At 47.2% G+C, this 12,284-nt stretch overlaps 1 protein-coding gene across 1 annotated transcript in view; it reads right to left on the bottom strand.

Moving 5' to 3' along the window:
- Positions 1-6,114: 6,114 nt before the first annotated feature.
- Positions 6,115-12,284, bottom strand: part of LOC120028096 (TGF-beta receptor type-1-like) — a 66,089-nt gene continuing 59,919 nt past the window's right edge. Inside the window, exon 6 of the mRNA XM_038973258.1 lies at positions 6,115-7,447. Within this exon, the coding sequence (XP_038829186.1) occupies positions 7,287-7,447 (161 nt within the window). The 3' untranslated portion in view covers positions 6,115-7,286. The remainder of the gene's footprint in view (positions 7,448-12,284) is intronic.

The raw sequence follows: 12,284 nt of genomic DNA on the forward strand, positions 1-12,284 counted from the left end.
CACCCGACAGACGAGAGAGAGAGAGCTACTGTTAGAGAACATTACACCCAGACAGAGAGAGAGAGAGAGCTACTGTTAGAGAACATTACACCCAGACAGAGCTGAGAGAGAGAGGAGCTACTGTTAGAGACCATTAACCAGACAGAGAGAGGAGAGAGAGAGGAGAGCTGTCAGAGAACATTACACCCAGACAGAGAGAGAGAGCAGAGAGAGAGAGCTACTGTTAGAGAACATTACACCCAGACAGACAGAGAGAGAGAGAGAGCTGTCAGAGAAAACCTTAACACCCAGACAGAGAGAGAGAGAGAGAGGAGCTACTGTTAGAGAACATTACACCCAGACAGACAGAGAGGAGAGAGAGCTGTCAGAGACATTACACCCAGACAGAGAGAGAGAGAGAGACTGCTCAGAGAACATTACACCACAGACAGAGAGAGAGAGAGAGAGAGTACTGTTAGAGAACATTACACCAGACAGACAGAGAGAGAGGAGAGCTGTCAGAGAACATTACACCCAACAGAGAGAGAGAGAGAGAGAGCTGTTCAGAGAAACATTACACAACAGAACAGAGACAAGAGAGAGAGAGAGAGAGAGCTACTGTAGAGAACATTACACCAGACATACAGAGAGAGAGAGAGAGCTCATGTTAGAGAACATTACACCCAGACGGAGAGAAAGAGAGAGAGAGAGAGAGAGCTACTGTTAGAGAACATTACACCCAGCATACAGAGAGAGAGAGAGAGAGCTACTGTTGAGAGAACATTACACCCAGTACAGAGAGAGAGAGAGAGCTACTGTTAGAGAACATTACACCCAGACAGACAGAGAGAGAGAGAGCTACTGTTAGAGAACATTACACCCAGACAGAGAGAGAGAGGAGCTACTGTTAGAAACATACACCCAGACAGAGAGAGAGAGCAGAGAGAGGCTACTGTTAGAAACATTACACTCAGACAGAGAGAGAGAGCTACTTAGTAGAACATTACACCCAGACAGAGAGAGAGAGAGAGCTACTGTTAGAGAACATTACACCCAGACAGAGAGAGAGAGAGAGCTACTGTTAGAGAACATTACACCAGACAGACAGAGAGGAGAGAGAGCTACTGTCAGAGAACATTACACCCAGACAGAGAGAGAGAGAGAGCTACTGTTAGAACATGACAGAAGACAGAGAGAGAGAGAGAGAGCTGTCAGAGAACATTACACCCAGACAGAGAGAGAGAGAGAGAGCTGTCAGAGAACATTACACCAGACAGAGAGAAGAGAGAGCTACGTTAGAGAACATACACCAGACAGAGAGAGAGAGAGAGAGCTGTCAGAGAACATTACACCCAGACAGAGAGAGAGAGAGAGAGAGAGAGCTACTGTTAGAGAACATTACACCCAGACAGACAGAGAGAGAGAGAGAGCTATGTCAGAGAACATTACACCCAGACAGAGAGAGAGAAGAGCGGTCAGAGAACATTACACCCAGACAGAGAGAGAGAGAGATGAGAGCTACTGTTAGAGAACATTACACCCAGACAGAGAGAAGAGAGCTACTGTTAGTGAGAACATTACACCCAGACAGAGAGAGAGAGAGAGCATGTTAGAGAACTACACCAGACAGAGAGAGAGGAGAGCTAATGTTAGAGAACATTACACCCAGACAGAGAAGAGAGAGAGAGCTACTGTTAGAGAACATTACACCCAGACAGAGAGAGGAGAGAGAGAGCTACTGTTAGAGAACATTACACCCAGACAGACAGAGGAGAGAGAGTACTGTAGAGAACATTACACCCAGACAGAGAGAGAGAGAGAGCTACTGTTAGAGAACATTACACCCAGACAGAGGAGAGAGAGAGCTACTGTTAGAGAACATTACACCCAGACAGAGAGAGAGAGAGAGAAGCTGTCAGAGAACATTACACCCCAGACAGAGAGAGAGAGAGCTACTGTTAGAGAACATTCACCCAGACAGACAGAGAGAGAGAGAGAGCTGTCAGAGAACATTACACCCAGACAGAGAGAGAGAGAGAGACTACTGTTAGAGAAAACATTACACCCAGACAGACAAGAGAGAGAGAGAGAGCTGTCAGAGAACATTACACCCAAGACAAGAGAGAGAGAGAGAGAGAGAGCTACTGTTAGAGACATTACACCCAGACAGACAGAGAGAGAGAGAGCTGTCAGAGAACATTACACAGACAGAGAGAGAGAGAGAGCTGCCAGAGAACATTCACCCAGACAGAGAGAGAGAGAGAGAGCTACTGTTAGAGAACATTACACCCAGACAGACAGAGAGAGAGGAGAGAAGCTGTCAGAGAACATTACACCCAGACAGAGAGAGAGAGAGAGAGAGCTGTAGAGAACATTACACCCAGACAGAGAGAGAAAGAGAGAGAGAGAGAGAGAGAGAGCTACTGTTAGAGAACATTACAACCAGCATACAGCAGACGAGAGAGAGAGAGAGCTACTGTTAGAGAACATTACACCCAGACAGAGAGAGAGAGAGAGACTACTGTTAGAGAACATTACCACCAGACAGAAGAGAGAGAGAGAGAGCTGTCAGAGAACATTACACCCAGACAGAGAGAGAGAGAGAGACTGTCTAGAGAACATTACACCCAGACAGAGAGAGAGAGAGAGAGAGCTACTGTTAGAGAACATTACACCCAGACAGAGAGAGAGAGCTACGTTAGTAGAACATACACCCAGACAGAGAGAGAGAGAGAGCTAATGGTAGAGAACATTACACCCAGACAGAGAGAGAGAGAGAGAGCTACTGTAGAGAACATTACACCCAGACAGAGAGAGAGAGAGAGCTACTTTAGAGAACATTACACCCAGACAGACAGAGAGAGAGAGAGCTAAGTTAGAGAAATTACACCCAGAGAGAGAGAGAGAGAGAGAGCTACTGTTAGAGAACATTACACCCAGACAGAGCGAGAGAGAGAGCTACTGTTACGAGAAATTACACCCAGACAGAGAGAGAGAGAGAGAGAGAGCTTCAGAGAACATTACACCCAGACAGAGAGAGAAAGAGAGAGAGGAGAGAGCTACTGTTAGAGAACATTACACCAGACATACAGAGGAGAGAGAGAGAGAGAGAGCTACTGTTAGAGAACATTACACCCAGCCAGACAGAGAGAGGAGAGAGCTACTGTTAGAGAACATTACACCCAGACAGAAGAGAGAGAGAGAGCTACTGTTAGAGAACATTACACCCAGACAGAGAGAGAGAAGAGAGCTACTGTTAGAGAACATTACACCCAGACGAGAGAGAGAGAGCTACTGTTAGAGAACATTACACCCAGGGACAGAGAGAGAGAGAGAGAGGAGACGAGAGGAGAGAGAGCTACTGTTAGAGAACATACACCCAGACAGACAGAGAGAGAGAGAGCTGTCAGAGAACATTACACCCAGAGACAGAGAGAGAGAGAGAGAGAGCTACTGTTAGAGAAACATTAAACCCAGACAGAGAGAGAGAGAGAGAGCTGTCAGAGAACATTACACCCAGACAGAGAGAGAGAGAGAGAGAGAGAGAGCTACTGTTAGAGAACATTACACCCAGACAGACAGAGAGAAGAGAGAGAGCTGTCAGAGAACTTACACCCAGAAGAGAGGAGAGAGGCTGTCAGAGAACATTACACCCAGACAGAGAGAGAGAGAGAGAGAGCTACTGTTAGAGAACATTACACCCAGACAGAGAGAGAGAGCTACTGTTAGTGAACATTACACAACAGACAGAGAGAGAGAGAGAGACTAATGTTAGAGAACATTACACCCAGACAGAGAGAGAGAGAGAGCTACTGGTTAGAGAACTACACCCAGACGAGAGAGAGAGAGAGCTACTGTTAGAGAACATTACACCCAGACAGAGAGATGAGGCTACTGTTGAGAACATTACACCAGACAGAGAGAGAGAGAGAGCTACTGTTAGAGAACATTACACCCAGACAGAGCGAGAGGAGAGAGAGCTACTGTTAGAGAACATTACACCCAGACAGAGAGAGAGAGAGAGGAGAGACTGTCAGGAACATTACACCCAGACAGAGACGAGAGAGAGAGAGAGCTACTGTTGAGAACATTACACCCAGACAGACAGAGAGAGAGAGAGAGCTGTCAGAACATTACACCCAGACAGAGAGAGAGAGAGGAGAGCTACTGTTAGAGAACATTACACCCAGACCAGACAGAGAGAGAGAGAGCTGTCAGAGAAACATTACACCCAGACAGAGAGAGAGAGAGAGCTGCCAGAGAACATTACACCCAGACAGAGAGAGAGAGAGAGGATACTGTTAGAGAACATTACACCCAGACGACAGAGAGAGAGAGAGAGCTGTCAAGAGAACATTACACCCAGACAGAGAGAGAGAGAGGAAGAGAGCTGTCAGAGAACATTACACCCAGACAGACAGAGAGAAAGAGAGAGAGAGAGAGAGAGCTACTGTTAGAGAACATACACATACAGACATACAGAGAGAGAGGGAGAGAGAGAGCTACAGAGAGAGAGATCGAGAGGAGAGCGACAGACAGAGCCACAGACAGAGGAGGAGAGAGAGCAGAGAGCCACAGAGTGAGAGAGGAGAGCTACAGACAGAGAGAGAGAGAGTACAGAGAGAGCACAGAGAGAGAGAGCTACAGAGAGCGAGAGCTACAGAGAGCGAGAGCTACAGAGAAGAGAGAGCTACAGGAGAGCGAGAGCTACAGAGAGAGCTACAAAGAGAGAGGAGAGCTACAGAGAGAGAGGCACAGAGAGCTACAGAGAGAGAGAGGAGAGAGAGCTACAGAGAGCTACAGAGAGCGAGAGCTACAGAGAGAGCTACAGAGAGAGAGACTACAGAGAGTGAGAGCTACAGAGAGCGAGAGCGTGCTACAGAGGGAGAGAGAGAGCTAGAGAGAGAGAGATCGAGAGAGAGCGACAGACAGAGCCACAGACCGAGCCACAGACAGAGTGAGAGAGAGGGCTACAGAGAGAGAGAGAGGGAGACAGAGCAAGCGAGCGAGGCTACAGAGAAAGAGCTACAGAGAAAGAGCTACAGAGGAGACAGCTAGCGAGAGAGTGAGCGAGCGAGCTACAGAGTAGAGAGAACTAGAGAGAGCTACACAGAGAGAGAGAGTGAGAGCTACTGTTAGAGAACATTACACCCAGACAGACAAGAGAGAGAGAGAGCTACTGTTAGAGAACATTACACCCAGACAGAGAGGAGAGACAGAGGAGAGAGCTACTGTTAGATAACATTACACTCAGACACAGAGAGAGAGAGAGAGCTACTGTTAGAGAGAGGAGGAGAGCAAGAGAGGGAGGGAGGGAGAGGAGGAGAGCAAGAGAGGGAGGGAGGGAGAGGAGAAGAGCAAGAGAGGGAGGGAGGGAGAGGAGGAGAGCAAGAGAGGGAGGGAGAGGAGAAGAGCAAGAGAGGGAGGGAGGGAGAGGAGGAGAGCAAGAGAGGGAGGGAGAGGAGAAGAGCAAGAGAGGGAGGGAGAGGAGAAGAGCAAGAGAGGGAGGGAGAGGAGAAGAGCAAGAGAGGGAGGGAGAGGAGAAGAGCAAGAGAGGGAGGAGAGAGGAGGAGAACAAGAGAGGGAGGGAGGGGAGGAGAGCAAGAGAAAGAGGGGAGGAGAGAAGTGCAAGAGGGAGAGGAGGAGAGCAAGAGAGGGAGGGAAGATAGGAGGGAGGGGAGAGGAGGGGAGGAGGAGAGCAAGAGAGGGAGGGAGAGGAGAAGAGCAAGAGAGGGAGGGAGAGGAGAAGAGCAAGAGAGGGAGGGAGAGGAGAAGAGCAAGAGAGGGAGGGAGAGGAGAAGAGCAAGAGAGGGAGGGAGAGGAGAAGAGCAAGAGAGGGAGGGAGAGGAGAAGAGCAAGAGAGGGAGGGAGAGGAGGAGAACAAGAGAGGGAGGGAGGGGAGGAGAGCAAGAGAAAGAGGGGAGGAGAGAAGTGCAAGAGGGAGAGGAGGAGAGCAAGAGAGGGAGGGAAGATAGGAGGGAGGGGAGAGGAGTGGAGGATGAGAGGGGGGAGAAGAGAATAGGGAGAAGGGAGAAGAGAGAGGGGGAGGAGGGCAAGAGAGAGGGAGAGGAGGGCAAGAGAGAGGGATGGGAAGGGGAGCAAGTGAGAGAAAGAATGGGAGGAGGAGAACAAGAGAAGTAAGGAAGGGAAGAGGGGACATGAAGGCAGAGAAAGCAAGTCACACAGGGTTCCACCTCTAGGCTAATGGCTAGCAGGTTCCCAGATGCTTGTCGAGGGCACTTAGACAAGGGAGGCAGGATTCAATCTGCTACCATTTGAGCGTGTTATTTTACATGTTGTCGTGTCCTGGAGCCGACCACGATACCAACAAGTGCAACAACAACTGATCTGAACTATGAATAATACCATGAGATATTAATGAGCTGTGCCTCAGTTCTATACCAGCAGAGCTGTGTTACACAACACATTATGCTCCGTAGTCGGCAGCCGGCCAGTCAATAACAGCAGTCGGAATAGAGTCTACATCGTGGATTGGTGGGATGCTTGATAGGCTTGATATACACCGCAGAAGACTGAATCAAAACGGTGAAATTCAAGAAGAAAGCAAAATCAGCGATTATGGTTGTAAAGACAATTTTCTCCTCGTCCTATTGGAGTTGAATTATAGAAGAGTCGACACACGTTGCTAGTAACCGCCTGGCTTCATCTGGTAGGAACGGCTGTGTGCGGTGGTCATCATCCCCCTGTGTGTTCTTCCAACCACACAGGCTTGTCTTGTGGAAAAGGGGGAAATGTCATCGATGCTGCTGCCGTCTTTCCATGGCATGACTCACGCCGTGTGTTCCTCCTCCCCTCCCTACCTACCTGCTACACCTCTCTGGAGGGCCGGAGAAGATGCCCGCTTTCACTGCACCCTTCACCTTTTACCTATGATGGCGAGTGGCAGCTGTGAGAGCCAAGATGGCGGCTCCCGTCACTACAAATGACGGCTCAAAGGAGGCGGAATGACAGCCCCGTGGGGCTCCAGTTATCTTTGAGTTTCCCACTCTGTGGTTGGGGGCTCGGCAGCACTCTAGAACCAGAATGGACAACCAGTTTCAAGGCACCTCCAGCCATTACAATGAGCTGCTGAGCCAGAATGGCATCTCCCATCACATCATTACAGCAAATGACAGCTCGCGGAGCAGGTATGATCCCACCTGTTACCTTTTGATTCCTGCTCAATGGTCGAGGTGGAGTAGTTTGAAGTTGCCACTAACCACATCAAAGAGGCGGCATGGCGGCTCACTCTTATCAAATTGCCATCCCAAATAACAGTCATAACAGAGCCCGAATGGGGGATCCAGTTACCTTTTGGTCCCCACTCTGTGGTTGGGGGCGATGTCGATGGTGTCGGTGGCTGAGTCGTGGCGCACGGCCAAGCCCAGGTCGGCAATGCAGCACGTCCCGTTCTTCTTCACCAGGATGTTCTTAGATTTCAGATCCCTGTGGGCGATGGCCGGCTTCCCTGGAATTTATGACATATGGCGTTGAGGAAGAGAGAGAGAGCGAGAGAGAGAAGAAAAGAGGAGAGGAGAGAGGAAAAGCATTAGATGAGAGCTCACTGATTCAAAAGAACATGATTGTATTTGACATGTTGGAGAGGGAGACGGGGGGCAGGGAGGAGCCTCTCAGCAGTCTCTTCTTACTCCTCCCGTAGACACTGATGTGAAACAACTGGACGGCTGAAAGAACATTTTTAGCTTTTAATCATGCTGCGTCTTCTTCATATGAAAAGAAAATGGAGTCCATAATATGGTCCCGTAGATGTCATATACTAAACATTAGGAACATCCTTCCTAATATTGACTTGAATCTCTCCCCCTTTGGGTGGTGGACCATTTTATTGAATATATAAAACATACAATCTACGTGCAGTGAAGCCGCTCAACATCTACGTCCCATTCAGTCATCTAACAGATTCCCATCCAGAGCACGACCCACAGACGCAACCAGGGTCAACGCCCTGCTCAAAGGCACGGCGACAGATCTCCCACAAGGTAGGAAAAAAAAAAAACAGGGACCTGAAACAGCGACGCATCAGCCACCAACCCAAACTCCCAACCGCCAGCCCTCTAAGATGCCACCCCCCCCACCCCCCCACAGTTCCCCAAGAGCTGCCACTCAACCATTCGAGAACCCTCCCCACACAGTCTATCTTTCAACTATGCTGTGACGTTTAACATACAATTTGAATCTAAATCGAATAGAATCTACAGATTGCGAGTTGAAGATAAATACTTTCCCTAAGAGTATTAGTAACTGACTGACCTGGTCTCTCCAGACCTCCTAACAATACTATTTGTAGTGTCAATTTTAGATCAATGCTATGCATTTTCAGCCTTTTCTGAACCTGAGACCAGAAACAGGCTACCTGAGGGCAATACCAACATAAAATGGTCTATTGATTCTGTATCCTCACAACAAAATCTGCAGAGCTGTGGTGATTGTATGCCCCAAATATTCAACATTTTGTCGGTGGCAAGAACTCTGTACAATCATGATTTTTAGCAAAAACAACATCATGAATCTTGCATTGTTTTATACATCAACTCATACACCCTGTACCATGGAATCGGTACAGCACAAATCTATTCCCAACTATTTTGCAATCTGTATGACACAGCTGTCAACATCCTGGTCTTCAAATGAAACTGGTATATTTTCCTATTTATATTCCACCGCCAGCTTTGATCCTTTATATTGGGCAGACAGACCAGTTCTTGATACACACGGGAAACGGTTGAGTGTAGAAAAGCCCAGCAGCATTACAGTTGTTGACACAAAACGGTGCGCCTGGCACCTACGACCATATCCCGTTCGAAACGGCACTTAAATCGTTCGTCTTGTCCACCCCCCCCCCACCCCCCCCCCCCCCCCCCCCTCAATGGCACAAACACAATCCATGTTTAAAATTGTCTGAAAGCTTAAAAATCTCCTCCCCCTCTTCTAAACCGATTGAAGTGTATTTAAAACAGGTGACATCAATAAGGGCGGATCAATAAACCATCTTTGGGATAGTGTCGCCATAATATTTTAATTGAGGAAGCGCGATTAGAATTATTAGAATATTTCATTGATCCGCTGCACATCCAAAACAGTGCAGGTGCACCTGAGATGTGTTTTAAGGCTGATGGATGGATGAGGACGTTAACTTATCATTCCCTTTAGGTCAGTGGTATGCTGCTTTTCGATTTATTAATAGCATTAAATAGGTGCAAATCTTTTTTTACTGATGCAATTGGCAATATTCAATTCATACGCACCAAACATATAAACAAAAGCATTCTCTGTGAAAGTTGATACATGGGAGGTAGGGATGCACTATATATATATCGGAATCGGACGATATTTAGCTAAAAATGCCAACATCGGCATGATGTCTAGTTTAACGCCGATGTGCAAAACCGACGTCAAAGCTGACATGCATACCTATATAACGTAGGTAGATGACGTAATAACGCCACGTAAAATATAGCGCTAGACGTGCAACACAGCATTCCTAACCTAGCCCACAATGTCTGCTGTGTGGATCGAGCAGTCAACAAGTCAAGCGGGCATTTGAAAGAGGAAGGACATTTCAGCGAGACAGCTAAAAAAGGCGAAATCCATTACCACCAAGATAATGGATTTCAATCAACCGTTGTCTGTCGTGGATGATGTTGGCTTTCGCAGACTGGTCGAGCACCGGTACACACTACCAAGTAGGCGCTATTTTTCAGGATGTTCCACTCCCGGAGTTACACAGTATTGTTGAAACATATCCATGAGCTACTTGCTATGGGCGTCACTGCTATTAGCTTCACGAATGACATTTGGACCAGCGATGTCAGCCCCATGAGTATGCTGAGTCTGACAGCACAGTGGGTCCATGAGGATTTGGTACTGAGGAAAGCCGTATTGCATGCTCATTAATGTGCTGGTTCTCATACCGCTGCTGCCATTTCAATGGCATTTGAGAACATGTTTGAAACTTGGAAACATGAACACTCCTAGCTCCATTCGAACAACTGACTCGCGCAATAAGCTCAACTGTGTCCGCAGCAGATGTGATACCCTGTCACGGCATTGAAACACCTGCTCAACAAAAATGTCAACACAGGCCGTCGGGTTAACTTGGAAATGTACTCTACTAGAGGCTGTGAACAAGTGATTCGGTGGCGTTCTCTCTGAGCCTCTTTACTGTGTCGCCACCATGCTCGATGCTAGGTACAAGGACCGCTACTTCAATGCAGACAAGGAACAGGGATTACGTGAAATGTTACATACACAGCTGGAAACGGACACACTGACAGTGCGCACCGAGGAAGAGAGGCCACGGACAGACAGAGCTGAAACTTCACTGCTTGACATGTATGATGAAATCCTAGTTGAGACTGAACAAATGAACAACGAAAACCGCACAGCAAGTAAGTGAAAGAAATAAAGTTTTTGATGAAATTTTACTGGTAATCGGGGACATACGTAAATACCAACAAAATAACTTTTTGGTCAGTGTGTGTGTGTGTGTTTCAAACAATTGAACTATACTAGAACGCTTAAAAGCCGCAAAAACTTTAAATATCGGTTATCGGTATCGACCAAAACTGTAATATCGGTGCATCCCTATATGCAGGCCATTCATACACAGTGCAGTCGGAAAGTATTCAGACCCCTTCCTCCTCCTCTAACATGTGAAAAACAGGTTCAGACATTTTGTAAATGTATTAAAAATAAGAAACTGAAATACCTTATTTACATAAGTATTCAGACCCTTGGCGATGAGACTCAAAATTGAGCTAATTTGCATCCTGTTTCCATTGATCATCCTTGAGATGTTTCTACAACTTGATTGGAGTCTACCTGTGGTAAATTCAATTGATTGGACATGAATTGGAAAGGCACACACCTGTCTATATAAAAGGTTCCACAGTTGACAGTGCATGTCAGAACGAAAACCAAGCCATCACGTCGAAGGAATTGTCCGTAGAGCTCCGAGACAGGATTGTGTTGAGGCACAGATCTGGGGAAGGGTACCAAAACAATTCTGCAGGTCCAAGAACACAGTGGCCTCCATCATTCTTAAATGGAAGAAATTTGGAACCACCAAGACTCTTCCTAGAGTTGGCCGCCCGGCCAAACTGAGCAATCGGGGGAGAAGGGCCTTGGTCAGGGAGGTGACCAACAACCAGATGGTCACTCTGACAGAGCTCCAGAGTTCTTCTGGCCAGCCGGAAATCACTCCTCAGGAAAACGCACATGAATGCCCGCTTGGAGTTTGCTCTGGTCTGATGAAACCAAGATTGAACACTTTGGCCTGTATGCCAAGCGTCACATCTGGAGGAAACCTGGCACCATCCCTACGGTGAAGCATGGTGGTGGCAGCATCATGCTGTGGGGATGTTTTTCAGCGGCAGGGACTGGAGACTAGTCAGGATCGAGAGAAAGATGAACGGACCAAACATCTCTGGAGAGACGTGAAAATAGCTGTGCTGCGACGCTCCCCATCCAACCTGACAGAGCTTAAGGATCTGCAGAGTAGAATGGGAGAAACTCCCCAAATACAGGTGTGCCAATCTTGTAGCATCATACCCAAGAAGACTCGAGGCTGTAATAACTGCCAAATATGCTTCAACAAAGTACTGAGTAAAGGGTCTGAATACTTTGTAAATGTGATATTTCAGTTTTTGCTTTGTCATTATGGGGTATTGTTTCTAGATTAAAAAACGATTTAATCAATTTTAGAATAAGTCTGTTGTGTGGAAAAAGTCAAGGGGTCTGAATACTTTCCGAATGCACTGTATTGCTTATGCGCAGCACTTTGTTAAATTTATCGAACAGTTATTGTTTTCTTGCTCAAAACATGAGCAACACCTGACACCTCAGACATTTCTCTCAAAACACAGGGTTGTCGATACACACAGGGCTAGTAGTATCAATTGACCTTGGAGTTTGCCAAAAAACAGTAGGTTATTCTGGCTGGAAATGTAAAAATTACTGCCATGGCAGATTAGGACAAGAGTAAAATTACAGATGTGGTGTTTCGTGCTCATGCACATAATTACATTACATTACTCAACCTCCCCCAGTAAAACGAATCCCGTTCGAAAAGGGCTGAAGTCTGTGGGACCCAAGAGGGGTAAATACATACAGGGGAAGGTTATGGGATTATAACTAGGCAGGTAGGGGGTAATAACTAGGCAGGTAGGGGGTAATAACTAGGCAGGTAGGGGGTAATAACTAGGCAGGTAGAGGGTAATAACTAGGCAGGTAGAGGGTAATAACTAGGCAGGTAGGGGGTAATAACTAGGCAGGTAGAGGGTAAT

The sequence above is a fragment of the Salvelinus namaycush genome, chromosome 33 (genome assembly GCF_016432855.1).
Source record: "Salvelinus namaycush isolate Seneca chromosome 33, SaNama_1.0, whole genome shotgun sequence".
Classification (NCBI taxonomy): domain Eukaryota; kingdom Metazoa; phylum Chordata; class Actinopteri; order Salmoniformes; family Salmonidae; genus Salvelinus; species Salvelinus namaycush.